Raw genomic sequence first — 21,804 nt, forward strand, 5'->3', positions numbered from 1 at the left:
CAGAAACAACAGCCTGTTAGCAACTTACTCACTAAAACAAGCAATAAGTAATGTTACATAATAGAAGAGAGTGAAATTAGCTGCCCCAAATATTGCTTTATATAACATACAATGCAGCAAGGTTTTAAAGGTATAACTAATTAACAGGTTAAGTTCTGATAAAAGCAGATAATTTGTAAAAGCTGCCACTGCCAAAACAAATTTACAGTGAACAATAAACACACTAATTTCATCTCTAAGCTATGGTTTTCAAAGCAAACAAAACTGCCACAGAGGCAAGCAACAAAGTCACATCTTAAGAAGAATGCAGTGCAATGTTAACAAGGGATATGTAAAGAGCATCAAAATGTTCAACATACTGTCCTAAGACATCATTATGCATAACTTGCATTTTAACATCCATCTACTTACAATATTTATTTAATGTTTACAGTAAGAAAGGAACTAGTATTTTAGTCTGACATCAGTGTCCATGTAACTAATATCACAGTGTGCTTCTTATTTAGAGTCTCACCATAATTCATAGAAGCTTTTGCTGAATTCAAAACACAAATAACGCAAGCTCAACCAAGACACACTTGCAGTATCATGCGTGCATAGCAATTACATGAGAGCACAATAATATAGGGAAAAGAAGCACTATAATCAATAAGACAGCTTGCCTGGCAAGAACTTCTGGTCCCCTAGCTTGCCCACAGTCTTCTCCAAAAGACGCCGGCCACGAGAAAGTGTCTTCAGAAATTGGTTCTCTTCTTCATTAATTATGTCCATCACCTACGAGGCAAAAATGCTCAGCTAAATAGCTTTTAACATTTTTCTATACACATCATAAATATTGGAAACAACCAATGGCACTTACACCTTCTGGGTCTTTCTTTAGTTCAGGAAAAACGTCGCCCTGTGTTAAAAGAAAAACTCATGTTAACGAAATTCACTTGGTGCAAGACAAGTGTACCGCATATAGTGCTGTCATCAACATTTCCTGAACATCAACCCTTTCTGGGTCAATGACGTAAATATACAGAGCCGCAAACAAGTGCAAAATAGTCGATGCCGCATATTTACGACGCTGTCTGCACGTTTGAAAAGCACGCCAATTTTTAACTTTTTCTTTCCTGGTACGTGCTGCCACTATGCGGGAATACAGGGAATGCTTTTCTTGCGCCTACCTATCTGTTTTCGTTGCATGGTTTGTATGCTCCGGCGCATCTATATATTACCGTTCGCACAATGGCGCCCACGTGTGCAGGCGGCAGTTCATTTGGGTTTTGTTCCGTGGGCGGTTTCGGCTTCTTGCACTTGCAAAACTGATAGCTATTTCGTTACTAATCGCTCAAAGGGCGACCGCCTGTTACTAGCTTGTTTATTGCTCACAAGGGCGTGCATACGAAGGATGCCGCCGTGCATGTGTTTCCTTTCTTTTGGAAACTCGTGAATACTAGTTGCCTCTGGTTGGCGATAAGATGAAGATTAGCAGAAGTTTGTCACATGTTTTGCTTTTTTGACGGACACACAACCACACAGTTTTCTTGAACGCATTCACCTACGCAGTTTGATTACGCTATAGGCGTAAATAGTAAAACCTCGATATATCCAACACGGATATATCGAATTATTGCGTATATTGCATGCTTTCTATATTACCGGGAAACTTTCATGCATTTTTAATTTTTTATTTCAAACGGGGTCGGTCGTAAAATGGATATATTGAACTCCACCACTCCAGATCACGTGCACTCTGTTGACAGGCGGCGAGCTTTCCCACAACACCCTTGAAGATAGCAGTGGCGCAATGGGCGTTCCTGACTGATCGCAGCCGAGGGCGCCATTAGCTTAGAGGCCTACGCATGCGCCGGCTTGGCTAGTTCGACAATGTCAATGACGCATTGCATTTGTCGCACTGACTCCTCCTCGGTGCTGCGCTCTGCGCCTGCTGCGCCTTGTGAGGAGCGGCGGTTTACATCCACAAATACACGCGACAGTGCGCGCTTCCTGGACTCACTCATGGACGCCTTGGCAGACACCACTTAATACTTTGTTACTGACAGTGTTTCAAAATGCTTCGATAGACGGACATGGAGATCGCAGCAGAAGTAGCTGCCAAACGAAGATGCTGTCAAGGTTGATTCCGTAAGCCCTGATGTTGCCTCGCTCCCGACTTCAACTGAGGCTGTAGATGCTTTGGCCATTCTACGCCGCTACTGCAGTGCAATGTAAGGCACTGGCCTATCGCTTGTAGACTCTGTGTTGTAGACTCCGTGTTGAGGACTCCGTGTTGAGGACTCATGTTTAAGCATGCGGCTGCCATTAAGAAGCAGGCTACACTCCTGCAGTACTTTCAGCCATATAAATAAATACTTTGTGTGAAGCTTCAACTGAGTATTTACTGCACCACGATTGGGGCGCGATCGGGGATCATTGTTCAGAGCACGCGTACGGTTGCGCAGCGTGTGATTGGTGTAGGCCGCACGGACTTCGCGCAACTAACAAAGTTGCGCGGCCTGGGCTAATTGCGTGCGGCACAATCGACCATGCATGCACGGCTGACGTAGCCGGTGCAGTCTAGGCCAATTGCACGCGGCGCAACCGAACACACGCTCCGAACAACAATCACTGATCGCACCTTTGGTTCATTGATTGATTTGCAGAAGTTTTTGACGCATTTTTTACATAATTTTATATGTCGAATCCTGGCTATATCGAACTATTTCATGATCACCCCGCTGTTCGATATATTGAGGTTCGACTGCATTAGTGTAAGAGCAGGAACATTTGAGACTTGCGAAATATTCTCAGGTGCACATTTTCTAGGCTTTGAACTATGTGTATAACAATGCATCAAATTTTTTATTCTTATAAGTTTATTTCCTTTTTTTATTGTTGTTATTCATGAATAAACAGTACATATATACAAATTTAAAATATTTTTTCGAAATAGGTCCCTCTGAAGAATTTATATCTGCAATAAAAAAAATCAACCCTCGGCAGTCGCACGTGGCAAAAAAAATCGACCCTGAAAGGCTTAAGCATGTTACTTGATGGATGAAAAACCGACTTACCAGAATTCCAACCACAACAGGAACAAGGCGTGCAAATGTTCCAGGAGCAGCATTCATTTTTTCAGTGGCATAACGCACAGCTCGCCTCAAAATCCTCCGAAGAACATACCTGAGAAGTGTGTCCCACAAAGAGAAAATGTTTAAAAATTTAAGATTAACTTTAACATTCCACCTAGGTTAATGGGCAATTCTAAATAATGAATACATGTGAGCAAAGTCTCCTAAAAAAATTAATAGTGATCACACAAACCCCTGGTAACAGAAGTCCAGCTAGGAAGTGAGCTTGCCGAGTTTGCCCCATCAATAGTGTATGTATGCAGCATGCAATAACGCAACAACTTTTGAGGGATGGAAACAACAACTTGCTGGTGTTCCCAGCCCCAGAAAAGTGCAACCAGCAGAAGAAAGCCACCTATTAGCAAAGTTGCATAATAAAACACCACAGTTTTTCTTCCATGCAAAGGTACAGTGCCTGGAAACTATCAGGACATTGCGCACAAAACTCCTCCTTCAGTATGGCCTTCTCCTACAGTTAGGCCAAAGTGGTGGCACGACATGTCCCTTCAATTGAAGAAGCACACTTTTAACAAGCAAGACCACCTGACTATTCATCATGTCACTCTCTGCAACACTGTTGTCACTGGAAATGTCACTGGTGCAACACACTTGGCCAATTATAAATACATATAGCATGCAGGTCATCATCTAAATGCCTTTTATTCACTGATTGTTCCCACGGTATCCACTTCCCCATTTCACAGTGAATGAAAATTAAAAAATTCCTTGCCATCAAACCTGCTAACCAACACAAGTCATACACAGCTAACAAGACGCAAAAGAAAGGGAAAAATAGAATCAGTTTGCACGCTTCCTTTCTTAATGACAATCATTGTAATGCACACTCTACTGCATTCTTTCAAGAAAACTAGATGCCAGTGCCAATTTTTCTTCACGCCTGTTATACTCATATTTGAGTCAACCGTACTTACCAAGCCGTGGGATCTCATTCAAATTAACCAGTGCACTGCCATATGCGTCTGAATAATGAGTGCCTAAGAACACAGAATAATGAATATGTTTGCCAGGTGAGCCTAAATTGTTCACTTTACCAATTATAGAGCTTTAAAGGGCCCCTCGACAGGTCTGGCCATTTTGAGCAGACAAGCGCAGTGCCAACAATGTTTTTCCTTCTCCTCGTGGTCGCCGCGCTCCAAGCCGGACGGTGACGTAATCGTGCCCCTGCGCCTACGTAATCATTTCCGCAGTGCGATGTTGCTTGTGGTGACATGTGACTTCGAGAATTATTCAACACAACATCTGTTATCTGTGCGATCTGCTGCTTAAATTGACAAATTGAAGTTTAGAGAAATAATAAAACACACAAACGTAATGTCTGCGTGTTTTTTGTTTTACTTTGCATCGAAGCAAGACAGATGTACATCCACTTCATCTGCTTGTTTCCACGGTCGTGCGGTCACGTGCACAGGTACTGAAACCATGCCATTTTCTACCATGTTCCAGCGCGTGATCATGCTCTGCGATCCGCTTGTTCTGCCTCAGTACTCGTGTAGCACCGAATTATACCACTAGTCATGTTTCCTTGTGCACAGTGTGCAAAACCTTTCCCTGTGCGAACGAGACAACAGCTCGCGCGCGATGCCGTCAGCGGACGTGCGTAGCGCCGAAAAAAAAAAAGCGAGGAGCAAAAAAAAATATGACGGTGGGTGGGGCCTGTGACGTATGTGTCACGCGATCCTCGCAGTCTGGTATGGGAGAATGCAGGGAAGGAATTTCACTTGCGTAGGCTAGACGGGGCGAGTGAAGAGAGTGTCTTGCTTGGCAGTGGAGCCCACCTGCTGAAATCATGGGTTCGCGACACTGAAATATTTCTGTCTTGGCTGTTAATGAGCCAATTTGAAAAATTTTTGAGGCAGAACGCTCCCTAGAGGACACGTAACAACTTCCATCGTATAACCAAAATTTGATATGGGGCCTGGTGAGGAGCCCTTTAAGGTTAAACCAAGTGCACACTTGCCAGTGCGCGTTCACTCCTGGCCGCTACTGGTTAGACACCTTGGCAGACTACTTGATAGCGCTTGAAAAACATGCAATTTGGAAGTGGCTACCATCCGGCAGTCAAGCTGGTGAAGGACAAAGCCGGCCCGCACCACGTAGCATGGTCAGACTAGCATATGAGTGCGAGCACGCACTCAAGCCCTGTTGTGCACAAAGCAAACGCTGCGCATGCGCACTACAGTTGCATGTAGGTGCGGTCTTCTACAAAGCGTAGATACCACGGCCGCCACGGTGTGCCACCACGAGTCAATTGGCTAAGCACACTGTGGCTCGCTGAAGACAACCGTGTTTGGCTTACGCTTGGCGCGTCGTAAGTGCACAAATCGGAAATAGTGGCCTCTACGTTAACATCCAAAAGCAAATTTGAACTGTGCGCCACAGTGACATTTATACGCAGAGTGTTGTGGACACACCTAGCCACGCCGTAGCCTTTACAGTTCAATGCATTGAAGAAGGAACGGGAGCACAGCGAAGAGGGTGTTTGATTGCCAATAACTCCGCTTCTGCTGTGTGCATTAGGACTTCTGAGAGTATTTCTGATTTAGTATCAAGTATTTCTAAAATAGCTTATCTTCACTTGAAATGCATTCTTCCTCTTCGATAAAAAGTGCTTCAGGGCCCCTTTAATTGTGGACCTGTATTTTGCAACAATCTTTTATTTACTGCATAGGAAGTTTTCCAGTTTTTCTCCAAAATACAGAAGGGTTATCCCAACTTTACAGCAGGTAGGTTATCATAAGGCCAATTTGCGCTACCGATGAAAGGACTGCACACCATGTGACTCGATCACCGATCTGCATGTAGCCGCCACTGACTGTAAAGAACAGGCACCTTTTCATTGTCAGGTTTGGCGCGATTTGCCATTGTCAAAAATTGTGAAATCTGGAGGGTCATAGCAAGCGAACTTCCCCACTTCCCTACTCATTCATCCGCCGTCTCTTGCTTTCTTTGAAAGGCAATTTGTCAGCTTTCTGAGTGTCGTGTGGCTGCTGCAAATAGAGGTGCGTTAATTCAACACCAAACTGTAGCTTTAGTCACTGACGCCTAATGAAGTAGTGCCGATCAAGTTTAACTGCCTAGGCAGTGTGGCTGTGACGAAAATGAGTACACATTGCTTTTGTTGTCGTTCCGTCTGTACAGCGTTGCATTATCACTTCAGTCGGTCCTGTCGACTGGGAAGAATTTTGTACCAACAGAGACGGCACCGGCCAATGCTGCGCCATTTTGCAACGCTCAGACATCGGTAAGCTCTTGCAGTGACAAAGTCCGCTACAGTGTCAGCTGGGATGGCCTGTCCGGGGTACGCTTAACACTCCTTTTGCGCCAAGAGCTAAGTAGAACACTCGCTTGGGCGGCATCGAGCATGAGAGGTTCTGCGGTGCACACGACATGTGGCACTGCGCGGGTCTCCTACACCGAATATATCAAACATAAAAAAATGAATATTAGTAGATATTTGATTCGCGATTTGAATTATACAAACATTCCCTATTCGTTTCGATTCGGTGATATTCGAGCATTCACACACTCCTACTTATAATCAAGTAACATTATTTTTATTTTCTTCATGTTATATAATGACATTGGTCAGCCTTCGAAGTGCTGCTATGCCTGAGTAATGACTATCCACTCATAGAGATGACAATATAAAATGCGTACAAACCAAATTCCAAAAATTAAAATAACAACACAGCAGACTGGTCAAGCCACCTAAGTGCTTTGTTACAACTCAATGAGCGGTGCTGTCTCAATTCCCATACCTTAGCTTGGTTATGTTGAAAGTTCATCAGGAAGCTTGCCAACATTTAAAAGCTATTACCATAAGACTGTATACAGATTCTTAGCCTTCAAGGTAGGCAGAATGCATAATCAAGGTCAAACAATATTGTCCCAATCACAAGCACCCATTTGAGAAAGTGTAAATACCACTCACCCACGACCGATATTGTCTGGCCGTCCACCATCTGAAAGGGCAATCGTCAGAGTGCGCGAATGGTCTGCCAGCACACGATATGCCATGTCAATACCATCAGCATCATCTTTCCCGACTTTGCCAGTGTATGGTCTCACACCTGTAGCCTATGGGCAGCAGCAACAGACACCAGAAAACTTGTATGAAAGTTACCCCCTTACCTGTTCAGAGCTGAGAGAAAAATTGAAAAAGTTGCAAATAATGCTGAATGTCCTCAATTGAAGACACCAGATTATTTACCCTTGCAATGCCCAAGCAGTTTCCACATCAAGAAAATTTTGAATTACTTGCTCATCTTTATTTTTGGCCATGAATACACTTGAACAAAAAAGCAAATTTTTTTAGTTATAATTTTGTACAGTAATTAATTAGTAATTGGTTTAATGAACTATCCACAATTTAAAACTTTCTCTCCAGCATACCAAAAACATTACTACAGGCTATGTGTGAAGTTTCCAGTGCTTAAATCAGAATTTTGAGGCATCAAACTCAGCATAGCATATATGATACACTGGGCTTTACAGGGTTAAAATCCACTAGGCCTACAGTTACAAAGTGAGAAAGTATATAATTATTATTTAAAACACCACCTACATGCCCTTCTCACAGTTTCTAAAGCATACGTCAGCAAGCTTTAAAGAGACACTAAAGAGAAACAATAAATCAGTTTAGGCTTACGAAGTACAGTAGAACCTCATCCACATGTTTAAATAACTTACTAACCGGGAAAGCATACAGTCAGAAGTCACAAAAAATTTGACAGACTCAACTGTGGTTGACGTCTAGGTAAGCAGAAGCGATGCACCAATCGTTGCAGCACAAGAAGGTGACGTGTGCCGAGCTGAACGGGCCCCAGCAGCTCAAGATGCGCAATGTCGTTTTTGCGGCTTTGGCAAGCTTACGTTTGTACGCCTCGAAATTCGGCCTGAATGCTTTAGAGGAAAGTTTTGACGTGCTCACTCGACGCAAAGTGAGCTGGTGGGGCTCATGTGGTGCCAGATGCGCATTGTAATTTTTCTACTGCATGTGTTTTAAGACGGCAATGGGAAACCGAAACGAAATCAAGCTGCTGGACAACGCCAGAGCGAAACATGACACTGACTTCACACTGCCTGCATCAGGGAACAGCGACACATTTGGGTTATCGCCTATTAAAAGCCTCCAGTATGCTTCCAATGGTACTACGCCAAGCGTGCTGTGACACAGATAGTTGAAGATGCTTTTCGCAACGAGTTGGTAGCGAGAACTGTGAATGCGGTATGCAACAACCCACAAGCAGATTTACTGGTACCGGAACAGAAAACTGAGTACATGCTGGCATTTTCACACGACACAGGCAGGCGAGTACTGCAGGGAAGCTGCTCTGGTAGGCGAATACTCCCACACGCCTCATGCCTTTTCTTGTTTATATAGGATCTAGCAACCAGAATATGTATTGTCTGATTACAGTTTGGCGATGTACTAAATGTTAGCGCCAAAATACGTTTTCGGGGCTATATCAATCCGTAAAAAAGAAGCGCAACTATATTGGGTCACATAATGTCGTTGAGCAGAAATAAGGGCAGGAAGAAGCCATGTGAACAGGGCAGACTCTCACTTACAACTGAACTTTAATGAAAGGTTTCCATGGAAACAGAGGGGGCATACAGGCACAGTCAGAAGGCAGATATAAGGCTATATTCACATGCAAAAGTTTTAAAAGTACTAATGCCTACTGAGGTAGCTTATTTCTTTATCTGTCAGCGCAACTGACAGGACAGTAACACACGTGGCTGATTGTGCACAAATCTTGCTAGCCTCAATAATTTCCCTCACCAGTCTGTCATTAGACCTGTTTACAATCGTTGCATTGTTAAAGAATGGTGTGCAACCGCAATCTTATATGCACAGGTAGGTGCATACCACCCACAACAGCCTTTAAAGACGACGAGTGCTCTTTGAGTCGGTCATTTATACATCGACTCATCCGGCCAATGTAAACTTTACCGCAGCTTAGCGGAATCTTGTAAACGACCTCAGTGCCACAAGTCACAAAGGGCTTTACATGCCTCTTCTCACATGCATTCTACAAGCTTTTCTTTTCACTCTGATTACTAGGGAGCAAAAAGAAGGGTGCTCAAGCAGACACTGTCAAAACCTATGATCTCATGACAAGCTGGTGCGGGAACTTCAAAGTGGCATCACCACCAGTCTTCTGTTTCTGGGCTTTTACTGGTTCACCAAGCCTGTTCTCAAAGTCATAGTGTCATTTATTTAGTATAATACAGACGAGTAATTTAATAATACAGCTCAAATTATTTGTCTTTTTAGTGTTCCTTTGAGTCCCAGTTGAGCAATAACTGTTTTGGGGAATGCATAATAAAAATACAATGCCTAGGTAAGTGGGATTCACGAACCGTTACAGAAAGGACGAAATACAAAATAGGACTCGAGAGAACTACAATGCTTCCAGGCAACCAAAAGCTGCAAAGATTTCATATTAATCTTAATCAGTGGCAACAATCATCAAACAAAAGAATCTCAAAGAACACACCCCAAAGACCACAAAAAAGATTTGCAAAATAAAAAGGGTTAATATATATATATAAATATATATATATATATATAATGGTTCTAAATGTAAAAACCAACGCTACACCCACCTTCTGGATGGCCTCGAAGATTGGCATAAAAATGTCTGTGTCATAGTTTGAAGGCTTGTCCTGAATGACAGACACCAATCGTTCAAATCCCATACCAGTGTCCACATGCTGTTTGGGCAGCAGTCTCAGTGAGCCATCTGTTTCCCTGGAACAGGATGGTAATATGAGTTAGAGATTTTTTTATGCATTAGCAAGCAACATGCAGAATAGAAAAATCCTTGGTCCAAGCCTTGGTTATGTTGAATTTTCTAGCGAGTCTATCCACTCAGCATACCATACAGTTAAATCTTGATATAAAGAACTTTAATGAAACGAACTTCGAGTGTCTCCTCCTCTAGTCTGTGCTGTCGCCGTGACTGGGCAAATATGCACCCACTATCTTGGAGATTATCTGAAGCAGATGCAATGCACGGGAAAGCCGCGATGGGTGCAGATTCATGTGGGCAGTGTTCCAGCACATGCTGCAGGTTGCATAATCTCGAGCTTTGCAGATGCATTGAAGCGAGAGGCAGGCGAAGCATTCACTCCCCTCTGCTTGCACTCTTGATCGATAAAGTCATCCCACTGCAGGCAACGTCGGAACCTCCGTAAGATGCCGACAAATGTCCACAAATTAGCCTATCTTACATTTGTTAGCCCTAAACTTGAATTTGCTTCTTCAATATGGTCCCCTCATTAAATTTATTTAACCACTATGCAAGAATCAGTTCAGAATAGAGCCGCTCGATTCATTTCACAAAATTACAACTGGAACGAAAGTATAACGCAAATTAAAAACAATCTATCAATTCGTTCTTTGAACACTCGTCGTGATGCAGCACTTATATAGCTGTTTCACAAGTACGTGCACGGACCGAGGCCATCACCAATAGCATTGCAAGTTTCTCCATTCACCTCACGAAGATTGCGTAATCATCTTTCTTTCATGCGCATCTACGGCAAAACAGACGCTTTTAACTCATCTGCGCTTCCACGTGTCATCCGCTTGTGGAACGACCTTCCCGATATACTGGTAGCTGAAGCTAACAAAGAAAAATTCCATCATGACATAAACGCTCATTTCTTACTTAAAAAAAAAACTTCTTGTCTGCGTTGCTTCTTGTATGCTTTTTGTTTTCTTATCTTAGAATTTTAGAGTTTGTGTAAACTTGACTCTTCATTGTATTATTAACAAAGCATTGTATAATTGCATGATTTTGTATAATTGTTTGCTCTTTATACTGTGTAAAATTTTTCTCCCTTACCCGATGCCCATTCTTCGGGCCTGTAAGGTATTTTGAATAAATAAACACTATCAGCCACGACGGCAGAGTGGACATGACAGCTTTGCTTCGTACTGCCAATGTGTAGATACTGTAACGGCACGAAGCCGTGTCATTGGTCAATGACTCTCAAATTCAAAAAAATGACAATATTTTTGCAATGAAATTCATTTTCCCCACTTGCCCGATGACTTAAAAAATTTTACGGACCCTTCCATGTAAGAAAAATCTGACGGTGACTGTACTCATTTGCATAAAAAGTCGAATTACAATATAACAATATTTCAATACAACGAAGCAAGTTGCTGATTTTACTAACTTCATTATATCAAGGTTTAACTGTACTTGGTTTTCACATGACCTATGTAGGCAGTTCAGAGATAATTTTCATGCAATCAGGTCTTCTCGGCTCAACAGAGGAGGAAGTTGTGGCAAATATTTAACTGTGAGTAGAGAAAGCATCTCAGTGCACAGTATCATCAAGTTCCCAGGAATATAGATATGTTAATAAAGACCTACATAATTTGAAGCTAATGCGGTAGAAAAAAAAGTAGTGTGTTATACAATTCAATTCCTGAATAAATATAAGAAGTTATTCCCCAGAATAATTAGTACTTGACGACGAAACTGAACTTTGATGTATTTAAATCTTTTGCAACTAAGCTGCCCAGGACTTTAAGAAAATTGGCTACTTTTCAGGTTGATGCAATACAATCACACACAAAAACTACTCACAACTTAAGCACTTCAATGAGGGGGTCACTGGGGCAGGCGAGTGTTGTTGCATGTCGCTTTATGCCATGTATCCTGATGCACAGAAACTGAAGTTTGTGGATGGGGAGGAGAGGGGAGGGCACGTGCCCAATGCGCACCCCCCCCCACCACCCCACCGGCTGCACCTCAGATACCTCGCATTTCAAGCAATTACAGTCAAACCTCGATATCTCGAACAAGCATATATCGAATTATTGCGTATATCGAACACTTTCTATATAAACTGGAAAATCGCATGCATTCTCAAATTTTTATTTCGAACGGGTCAGGCGTAAAATGGACCACATGCGCTCCGTTGACAGGCGGTGAGCTTTCGTGTAACACCCTCAAAGATAGTGGTGGTGTGATGGGCGTTCCCGACTCCTGCGGTCGCACTGAGGGCGCCAGCGGCGTACACACGCGCCAGCTTGGCTAGTTTGACATCAACGGCACACTGCATTTGCTGCACTGACTCCTCCGCGATGCCACGCTCTGCGCCTGCTGCGCCTTGGGAGGACTGGCGGTTTGCATCCACGAAGACATGCAACAGCGCGTGCTCACTGGGCTCACTCATAGACGCCTTGGCAGTCACCACTTAATACTTTGTTATTAACAGTGTTTCAAAATCCTTCGTTTGACGGACTTAGATATCGCAGCAGAAGTAGCGGCCAAACGAAGATGCTGCCGAGGTTGATCCCACAAGTGCTGATGCTGTCCCGCTCCCGAATTCAACTGAGGCTGTAGCTGCTCTGGCCCTTCTACGCCACTACTGTGGCGCAATAGACGGCACTGGCCAATCGCCTGTGGATTGTTTAGACTATGTTGAGGATTCCGTGTTCAAGCACGCAGCTGCCAATAAGCGGGCTGCACTGCTGCAGTACTATCAGCCAAATAAATAAATATAAGCTTCAAGTGCACATTACCTGCGCCAGGATTAGGGCACGATCGGGGATTGTTGTTCGGAGCGCGCATTCGATTGAGCCACGCGTGTTCGGCCTAGGCCGCCTCGACTTCACGCGGCTGACGAAGTCGGTGCTGCCTAGGCTAATTGCGCATGGCACAATGAACATGTGCTCCGAACAACAATATCTGATCGCACCCTTGGTTCATTCATTGATTTGCAAAAGTATTTGATGCATTTTTTACGTGATTTTATATATTGAATTCTGGCTATATCGAACTATTTCACAATCACCAAGCTGTTCCATATATCGAGGTTCGACTGTATATTTCGCTTTGAACTTGCCATACAACATTTTACATTCTTGTGCTGCACATTATCCCTAACGTGAAAAGTGACTGACATTGCCATAACACACGTAGTGGCAACTAAACTTGCTTTGACAGGTGACTTTGATTTTGCTTTGGCAGGAGTTACTCGTAACTGATTTCATTGTTTCTTCCTATTGGCTCGCTGAATAATATGATGAACCAAGGGTCATTGCATGAAAATAGGAGGCAAATATCGAAAACAATAAAACTGAAAGTGAAAGGTGCAAGGACTACACTGCTCAGAAAATGCTCCCACGCACGTGTTCCTGTTATGCATGGTGTCCACTACAGTGGACATTTCAGAATGTGTTCTGCAGGATGAACTTGTCTTCACTCAGCCACAATATTGACAGGCCTTGCCTCAGAAGGATTCTTCCATCCCATGTAGATGATTATATGTACTAAACCACAATGTCATGAGAGTTATAAGTAAAAGTTAAGGGGCAAGCATGACTTACTCGCAGGAACAACACGACACTATCTTTGAAGCAGAGTTGGAGGAAAACGATGCTTGGTGGCACCTTCCAGAGGTGCTATAGAAAACTTCTGTTGTCCACTGAAGTTGACAATATGCACAAGAGCTTCTTGGAAGCACTACAGTTGCTCAAAAATCACCAAAGTTTGTCCACTGTAGTAGACATCACGCAGCAAAAGGTTCAAGCTCCTCACCTGTTGTACTGGATGAACACTAGGTTCCAGATTTCAAGGACCTCAGGAACATCAGCATTGACAAGATGGGCAACGTTGCGACCACCAATACGGTCATAGTGAATTTCAGAGCATGGTCCACAAGGGCCAGTCTCACCCATTTCCCAGAAGTTATCTTTCATGCTCCCAGGCAAAATGCGATCCTCAGGAATACTAACAGAAAAAAAAGAAACAAGTAAGTAAAGATCAACAAAATGAAAGATAAAGGGCTCAACTGTTATATTAAAAAGGTAAGAAAAACCACACACAAAAAACTATGGAAGTCTGGATCAACCTAATGTAAAAGTAGCAACCACATGGAACTAGTTTTAGTATATTTTTAACAAGGCAGTACCACATCCTCTTTACACTTTCATTATGGCCTGAATAGCAACTTTTTTATTAGAATGCTATTATGGCCAATACTTATATAAAGAAATATTCACTTTATTCCATATCAACAGCTTTCAGCAGAGATTAGAGCATGGCCACTGCACAGGCTAAAATGCACATACCAATACCACATGACACCACGCAGAAAATATTGTCAAGGAGTGCCAACAAGGAAAAAAGTAAGAGAATGTTTATGTAAAAGTTATGTACAGATTCAGGTAGGCAAGGTGGCCAGAGAGATGCGCGTGCAATATCCTGTTGACCGTCGTCATCCTCTTTCACATCAGAGAAGCAGCTCATCACAATACATTCTACATAACTGCCACTTATAAACAACACAATATCCTTGTCTAAATTAAATTCTGGGGTTTTACATGCAAAACCAGCATCTGAATATCCTTGTCTTAAAGATGTGTTACATACAGTTCTCAATTGTAAAATTGAAAGTGACAACTACTAAAACCATGAACAAATCTCAATCTGATACTTGCAGAGACATGAACAAAAGTAATCAGAGGAACCCAAAGGGCTCAAATGTGCTGTCACACATTCGCTTTTAATGACCATGCAAACCAAAGGCCACTGAAATCCATGGCCTCAGTCTCCCTTCTATCGCGCACAAAGGCGCCAATGAGGCTGGTGTATCTGAATGGTCTTTGGTTACAATGCTCATTGAGAGCAAGCAAGTGGCGGGGATATTAAACAACCTTAAATTCTGGGGTTATAGTACATGCCAAAACAACAATATGATTATGAGGCACTCCATAGAGGCGGATTCAAGATTAATTTTGAGCACCAGGGGTTCTTTACATGCACCTAATGCATGATACATGGGCATTCTTGCATTTCGCCCCCACAGAAATGCGATCGGTGCACCTGGAATTTGATCCCGCAACCTCGGGCTTAGCAGTGCAACACCAAAGCCACTACACCAGCATGGCAGGTGGGTATTAGACAACCACATGATGCCAAGGAAAGCACAGGGGGAATGAATCCTTATACTTCAAAGAAACATTTCCTGCATTTAAAGAAAAGTGATCAGGTCATTACAAATTTACATTATTTCAAGGGAGAAAAAAAAGATGAAATAGTACATCTCCTCTGGGCTTTTTTTTTCCTTGGCTTCACGTTCATTATCTGTTGGCTTCATATCGCCATTTAGAGTACTATTGACCCATTTTGTGCGATAAGTACTACACTTTGCAAATTAGTTGAAAGATTTGTTGGCACTGTAATAAGAACCTGCAATGACATAATAATCTGACTGTGCCTCTCTCTGTTTGTGCACGTGCCTGTCTGCATCTGTGCATAAGTCGAACACTTGTGTACCAAAATTTTGGTCTTCTTTGCAACCACAATGCCACTCTTGTGACAATAACTGCACCTGCATTGCTCTGTCCTTGACTAGACCTTACTACCTACCGAATCTCGTCTATAATTCTGCTCCAGTTTGCATGCCATGCTGCAGTTAAGAACATTTCTTGCGACTGAAGATCATTTATTCTGCATTCGCATCCCACTGCCAGATCTAAGAAAGCAAAATTCAAATTTTCAACTTTGGTCATGGTTTGCTTCCTAGTGGTAAATTCCAACCAATATAGCACACCTTAATATTAAAGTAGATTCCATAGTTAAACACCCCACAGCAATTTTCAGGCTATGAGAGATGCCATAGTTGGGCCATTAAAGACCATCTGAAGTTCTTTAATGAGCACACAAAGCACAGTGCACAAGCACTTTCTGCATTCTGACCCCATCATAATGCAGCCATCACGGCTGATATTAACACAGACAGGCTGCATGCAGGATTTCCTAATACATCTGCAGGGCAAGGACTCACCCAAGCTTCTTCCAGATTTCTTTGCACTCCAAATCTGGCTCCAAACCAGCTGCTTCATTGCCTCCAAAGTAGGTAACATAAAGGCGATCTGGCTGTAGCTTGAACACTTCTGTGAGCAGCTCCCATGCCCAGGCACATATTTCTTTCTGCAGCAAAACGATAGGTGTTGCAATTAGGGAGGCTCCTCCCGCTTCCAAAACATACAGAAATTGTCAGTGTGACCAACTAAATGCAAACATAATATAGTGAGCTAGATCAGCAAGAGCAACATTAAATCTGAATCCCTGCTATGCAGAACATGCCTTACCTTGAAAAAGTCACCAAATGACCAATTGCCAAGCATCTCAAAGAATGTGTGATGGTAGACATCCTTTCCTACGTCATCCAAGTCATTGTGCTTCCCACCAGCACGGATACACTTCTGTGTGTCCACAACCCGTTTGTACCTGCCTGCTTCACTGTTGGGGTCAACTGTTCCCAAAAAGATTGGCTTGAACTGCATATTCAAATGAAAAAAAAAAAGTCAGAAATTGTATCTCATTTCATCATGAGTAACTACGCAAAAGTACTTTTTTTTTTTTCGCAGACGCCTAATTCTGAATTCACAGATGCCATGTGATAGTAGTAGAGCAAAATCCAGTCAAAATGTATTTGGATGCAGCGAGTTAGGAATAACACTGAACCACAAGAACTGCATGAACATTATGAATGTTGAATACATATTGCTTAACACAGGATAAACTGAGATCTGAGCACTTGCTTCCACCATAAAATATGTGTGCTTTCACATAAGCTGAGTCAGCAGTGTCTACAACTGATTCAGCAACACAAGCTCTTGGTCTCAATCAATGATGTGCTTAGCCTCATCAGCCTTTCAAGCACAAATGACACAGTGATGCACACATACACTAAATTTGCAAACTGGCAAATGCCCATTATTATTGCAAAGCCACTCTAGCTTTAAAGTAATCCACAAAAATGCAAGTATGCTAAATGACAGGTTCTGTATATGAAAACATTTCTCGCTTTATTAAAACTGTGTAACATGAATTGCTTGAATTTGATTTTTCTAAAATGGTTCATAATTAGCATGCTCATACATAGCCCTATCGACCTGATATTTAAAAATTCAGGAGCTGAGCAAGAAAACTGCAAAATCAAAATCAATCTTAGGCAGTAACTGTGCTCCCAGAAATGTGTTTACTTTTAGTGGTTGTAAATTTATTGTATTCTTTATTTCAAGAAATACTAGTCACCCCCCCCCCCAACATGTACTGCAATATCAAAAATTGTAGCCTGATTGTTGGTCTTATGAGTGGAAGTAATTCAGAATTAATAAAAAAATTTCAGAATATTATTTTTGTGAAAATTTGAAGATTCATCAAAATTCTTACACGCGAAATCATGTGAGGTTGCTGGAAAGTGCTGAAAGTAACAAAAGATATAAAATATACAAAATATGTGCATTCCCCATAGTTTCATTTCTCAAAGCTAAACCATGCTGAAAAAGTTTTGTAGCTTTGGCTATGCAGTGAAGTCAGCCACTATGCCTGTGCTATGCAGTGAGGCAGTCACTCCATAACGAAAACATTATTTGTTCAAAAGACATTTCTCCTGCCACTGTCTTCTTGCTTTTATGCAAGTATACAACTGCCATGGTAAAAAATGTCCGCAATCATTCTCGTGATTACCATCTGCTGGATCAGCTCAATTAAAGGCATGTTGGTCTTGCCAAGGTCTCTGAGTTAGCACCAGAACTTCCCGACATTGTGTCAGGCGTATCTAATAATCCATCGATAGATTCACACAGACTGTGATAAAAAATAACACTGGAAGGCCAGTCTACACAGACGCTAAGGCTGTCAGCACCATACTCGCATCTGACTGAAAATTGCAAAGGCAGGACACATTAACTATTTGTAGCAGGTATGTTGTGAAGACCCTTATGAAGAAAAGGAACTAGCAGAGAACAGAACTGACATCTGCTCTTTATAACAGTTGAACATAAGGTAAAAACAAAGCTAATCTATGAGTGCATGCTGAAGTTTGGTCTCAATAATAAAACAGAGCAGCGGGAGCTGAAAATACGCATAACCTTATACATTATTTTGACTCTTCTTTACAATAACACGGAACACCTGCAGCTAATGTCCATGTTCCATGCTATTCATTTCAAGAATTGCAATGTAGATCCAAAGCTAGACTTGGTGACATCTAAGGTTAGGATTTCTTTATCAAGGCTCCAAATGTGCTGGAAAACCACAAAAGCAACAAAAAGTGACAAAGTTCAGCCTCCAAGCTGTCCAATTGCACGTAGAGAAACATCAACATAAATTTCTTGCAGCATGGAAAGTTCATGAACCAAACAGACTGCTTTTTTATTGCATAATAAGGAAATAGCTAAAGAGTTCTCAGCATGGTGAAAGTAGTCTGCTATGTTTGCACTTTATATGCCATAAAATATACCAAAAATTTCCACGAAGATCATTATGTTCAGAGACAAAAGTGCATATCTACACCTCAGTTTCACACTGAAATTGCACTAACCTGATTCATGCCAGCATTAGTAAAAAGAAGTGTAGGGTCATCGTGAGGAATGACTGATGATGATTTGACATACACATGGTCATACTTCTGGACAAAGAAGTCCATAAACTTCTGACGTATCTCAGCTGCAGAGGTCATTGTGACAGTTCTGGAAAGAAAAAATGTGGCAGAACCCATCTCACGGTGACTGTCGACGATAATACGTTTAGCATGAAATCATAAAGCGATACAATGTATTGCCACCATCAAAACCAGTTATGTATCAGGCTTGTACTGCAGCAGGACTCCTCTTTCGCACTTCCCTAAGAACACTCGGCGCCATCTAGCGGCAGCACTGCAAAGCCTATGCATGGCCTCCGATATGTATGGCGCACCGGTGCGTGCGAACACTGAGAAACGCTTTCTGTAGCAGCCAGGCTCTTCTATCACGCTTCTTTCTGGACACACTGCACCATCTAGTGGCCTTGCCGAGAGGGCCGCGCTTGGCCTCCAAGATGAGAAGCGGGGCACATGCCAGTGCATGTGAACGCTGTGAATTGTTCCTTCGCTTTCCATACCCCCTGTGGCGCATACTTAGTAGCCCAAGTTGGCGAGAGGCTCACTGAAGAGCGGTGCATACCTAGTTCCTTCATGGCACAGCTCTCTAAAGCGTTGGCGTGAAAGACTTTCATTGAAGTGGCACATACCCGGTGAAATTGTGGCACAGCCTGCTAAAGTGTTGGATTACTGTGCTTGAGGAACCCTTGTGAAGTGGGTTCACCTTCGCCCAGCATAGGAGAAACTTAAAAGGATCTTTTCTGTCAATGTAGAGCAGCACACACCTACTGGCACATGCTCCGTGACCCAAGTTGCCATGAAAGAGTTTTATTAAAGGCCAGCACAGACTGACTGGCACATATCTAGTGCTCCATCAAAGAGTTTCATTGAAAAGCGGTACAAACTCAGTCCCACATCTACAGTGACCCATGTCGGTGGGAAAGAGGTTCGTTGAATAGCGGCACATATGTACACGTTGCTACACACTCGGTCACGCAAGTCAGTCCGACAGTTGGTTTCGAACCCTGTTCTCTCAGCACAGCAGCCCAATGCTATAACCATTCCTACACAGTGATCCAGATTGGCAGAAAAGCCTTATACAATAGCACTTACACCTTTCCTAACTGAGAGCAGATAGACTTCTGGTGCTTCTTTATAAAACGCGTTCCACAACGTTGCCGTCATAGTACTACATTTTGGCCATGTGAACAGCTGGGATATCGCTGGGCCTTAATATTACAGCGCCTACACCGGGCGATGTCACACTAAGAATATGGCAGAAATATGAAACCACATCACACACACAAAACGGATTAACACTGTATGAGAAATTACATGCAAGCCCTACTGCTGTCTTCTGATCATGTATTTGAATACTGCAAAATCTAGACACTTTGATTGCCAATAGCGGAAATCAAATAGTTTTGATTAAACGGTTACGTAGGCATCACACATTTAACCCTGTAATACTTACAGTTTCACGTCAAGGAAAATTGGAACAAATTGAATACGTTTGTAGAAAAAAACTATGGCTTAATCATTGCATTCATAATGAATTAGTAAATGGCTTGCTAAACTATCCGCCGTCGAAACTTTACTCCCGCTTATAAATAACGCAACTATGTGCTTTGCATTAAATTTCCCGCGCTTCAACCAGCATTTGAGGCATTACAGGGTTAAGCAAGAAACGGCATTCAGTAACAGCTTAAAGAAGCCCACAAGATTGCAATTTGGCATATGCAAGAAGCGGTAACAGACTGATCGCTGACAGTGCAAGCACGTCAAGTCTAGTGCCACTTCGCATATGCCAGCTTGGCAGACACGCCGGCACGATGGCATGATAGCACGTCGAGACCGGTTCTAATGTGAACTTCAAGGCATTGTTCAAGGTAACCCGATTTGAAACTTCCAGGCATGTATACCTCAAGAATAAATCGCTGAGTCCGCTAATCCACACATGTTCCTCCTTCATGAAAAGCGCAAGAGTACGTCATTCTTTTGCGTTAAAATAACTGTTTCGGATATCTTTTTATTGACAACGTTTTCACAGAAACTGCTTGCATGCGACACGAACTAGTTGTTCTTTGCAATTAACAGCAAGTTTGTTTTGTTTTTGTTTTTTACTAATAAGTTGATATACTGTTTTTCAGTGGTCATAAAGCTGAAACAACTTCTCGTTTAGTTCCATAGACACGCGTGTTCCATCACTAAACTTACCATACGCTCAGCATGCTGGACAAAATATAGATTACCAGAAGGCGATCAATGTCGCGGTGATCAAACCAAAAATGAGAAGGAGAGACATAAAAGTTGCTGAAGAACATACCTCTCACGACTGCGGTCGGGATCCCCGTAAAACACACAACACGTGCCTATGACAGAAACAGCGCAACTTTAGCGACTTGAGCGCTTGACTTACAGCCGGGCCTGGGATGTTGATGATGCAACTGGCCTGGCGCGAGACGAGGGAGCACAAGCACACAAGTACATGGCCTCCGAGACCAAACCGCAAAACGGAGTAAATTTTGGGGTCCATACAAACCAGAGCCCACTAGGAGTGTTTAGCGCCGTTCTGTGGCGCTACAATAGAACAAAACTAATGTAGCTTACTTCATAAATGTATTTCAATATTTAGGCACACCATAAAGGTCACAAGTGTTAAGAGGTGGAACTTGGCAACATCCTCCTGCTTCAAAGGGGACTATGGAGGACTCACGATACGGCATCGAGCACCAACCAGAAAACGCGTTGCCTGCTTCCGCTTAAAGGCGCGAAAATCGAAATGAGCGCAAGTATTAAAAAGACGGACGGGCGGACGGAAAAAAACTTTAATGAGAAAAGGGCCTGCGTGGACCTCAGGCCACCTGGGCATTATTTGCGGTGAGGCATAGCCTTTCCACCACTGCCCGGGCCCGCTGGATAGCCCATAGTTGGTCGTGTAATTCCGAGCTAGTGAGAGCGCTTAGCCATCGCTCCTCGAGAAGGTCCGGTTCTATGTTGTCCTCTGCATACATTGATCTGATCTCTGCGCACTTAAATAAGATGTGTGCCATGTCTGCATGTTCGTGCTTGCAGAGCTTGCAGCTCGCGTCTGGGTATTGTCTTGAATTTACTCTGTTTAAATGTGCTGGGTTTAGGAACGTTCTGGTTTGCAACCTTCTCCAATCTCTTTCTTGAGACCTGTAGAGTTGTTTGAGGGGTTGTGGGTATGCTTCTCTTTATTTCGTATAGTGTGCTAGTATGTCGTGGTACGTGACCAGTCTGT

At 42.8% G+C, this 21,804-nt stretch overlaps 1 protein-coding gene across 2 annotated transcripts in view; it reads right to left on the reverse strand.

The window, feature by feature from the left end:
• The window catches only part of AlaRS (alanine--tRNA ligase, cytoplasmic), a 78,087-nt gene extending 57,068 nt beyond the window's left edge, over positions 1–21,019 (reverse strand). Inside the window, exons 1-10 of one of the 2 annotated variants that reach the window (XM_075703959.1) lie at positions 20,866–21,019; positions 18,504–18,651; positions 16,264–16,452; positions 15,957–16,102; positions 13,706–13,897; positions 9,750–9,894; positions 7,069–7,214; positions 3,060–3,168; positions 860–898; positions 663–774 (exon numbers count right to left, since the gene is read on the reverse strand). In XM_075703959.1, the coding sequence (XP_075560074.1) occupies positions 663–774; positions 860–898; positions 3,060–3,168; positions 7,069–7,214; positions 9,750–9,894; positions 13,706–13,897; positions 15,957–16,102; positions 16,264–16,452; positions 18,504–18,641 (1,216 nt within the window). In that variant the 5' untranslated portion in view covers positions 18,642–18,651; positions 20,866–21,019. Of the gene's footprint in view, positions 1–662; positions 775–859; positions 899–3,059; positions 3,169–7,068; positions 7,215–9,749; positions 9,895–13,705; positions 13,898–15,956; positions 16,103–16,263; positions 16,453–18,503; positions 18,652–20,756; positions 20,776–20,865 lie in introns of those variants that run through there. The other variant, XM_075703960.1, reaches the window with a different exon arrangement.
• Between the last annotated feature and the right edge of the window lie 785 nt (positions 21,020–21,804).

The sequence above is a fragment of the Dermacentor variabilis genome, chromosome 1 (genome assembly GCF_050947875.1).
Source record: "Dermacentor variabilis isolate Ectoservices chromosome 1, ASM5094787v1, whole genome shotgun sequence".
NCBI lineage: Eukaryota > Metazoa > Arthropoda > Arachnida > Ixodida > Ixodidae > Dermacentor > Dermacentor variabilis.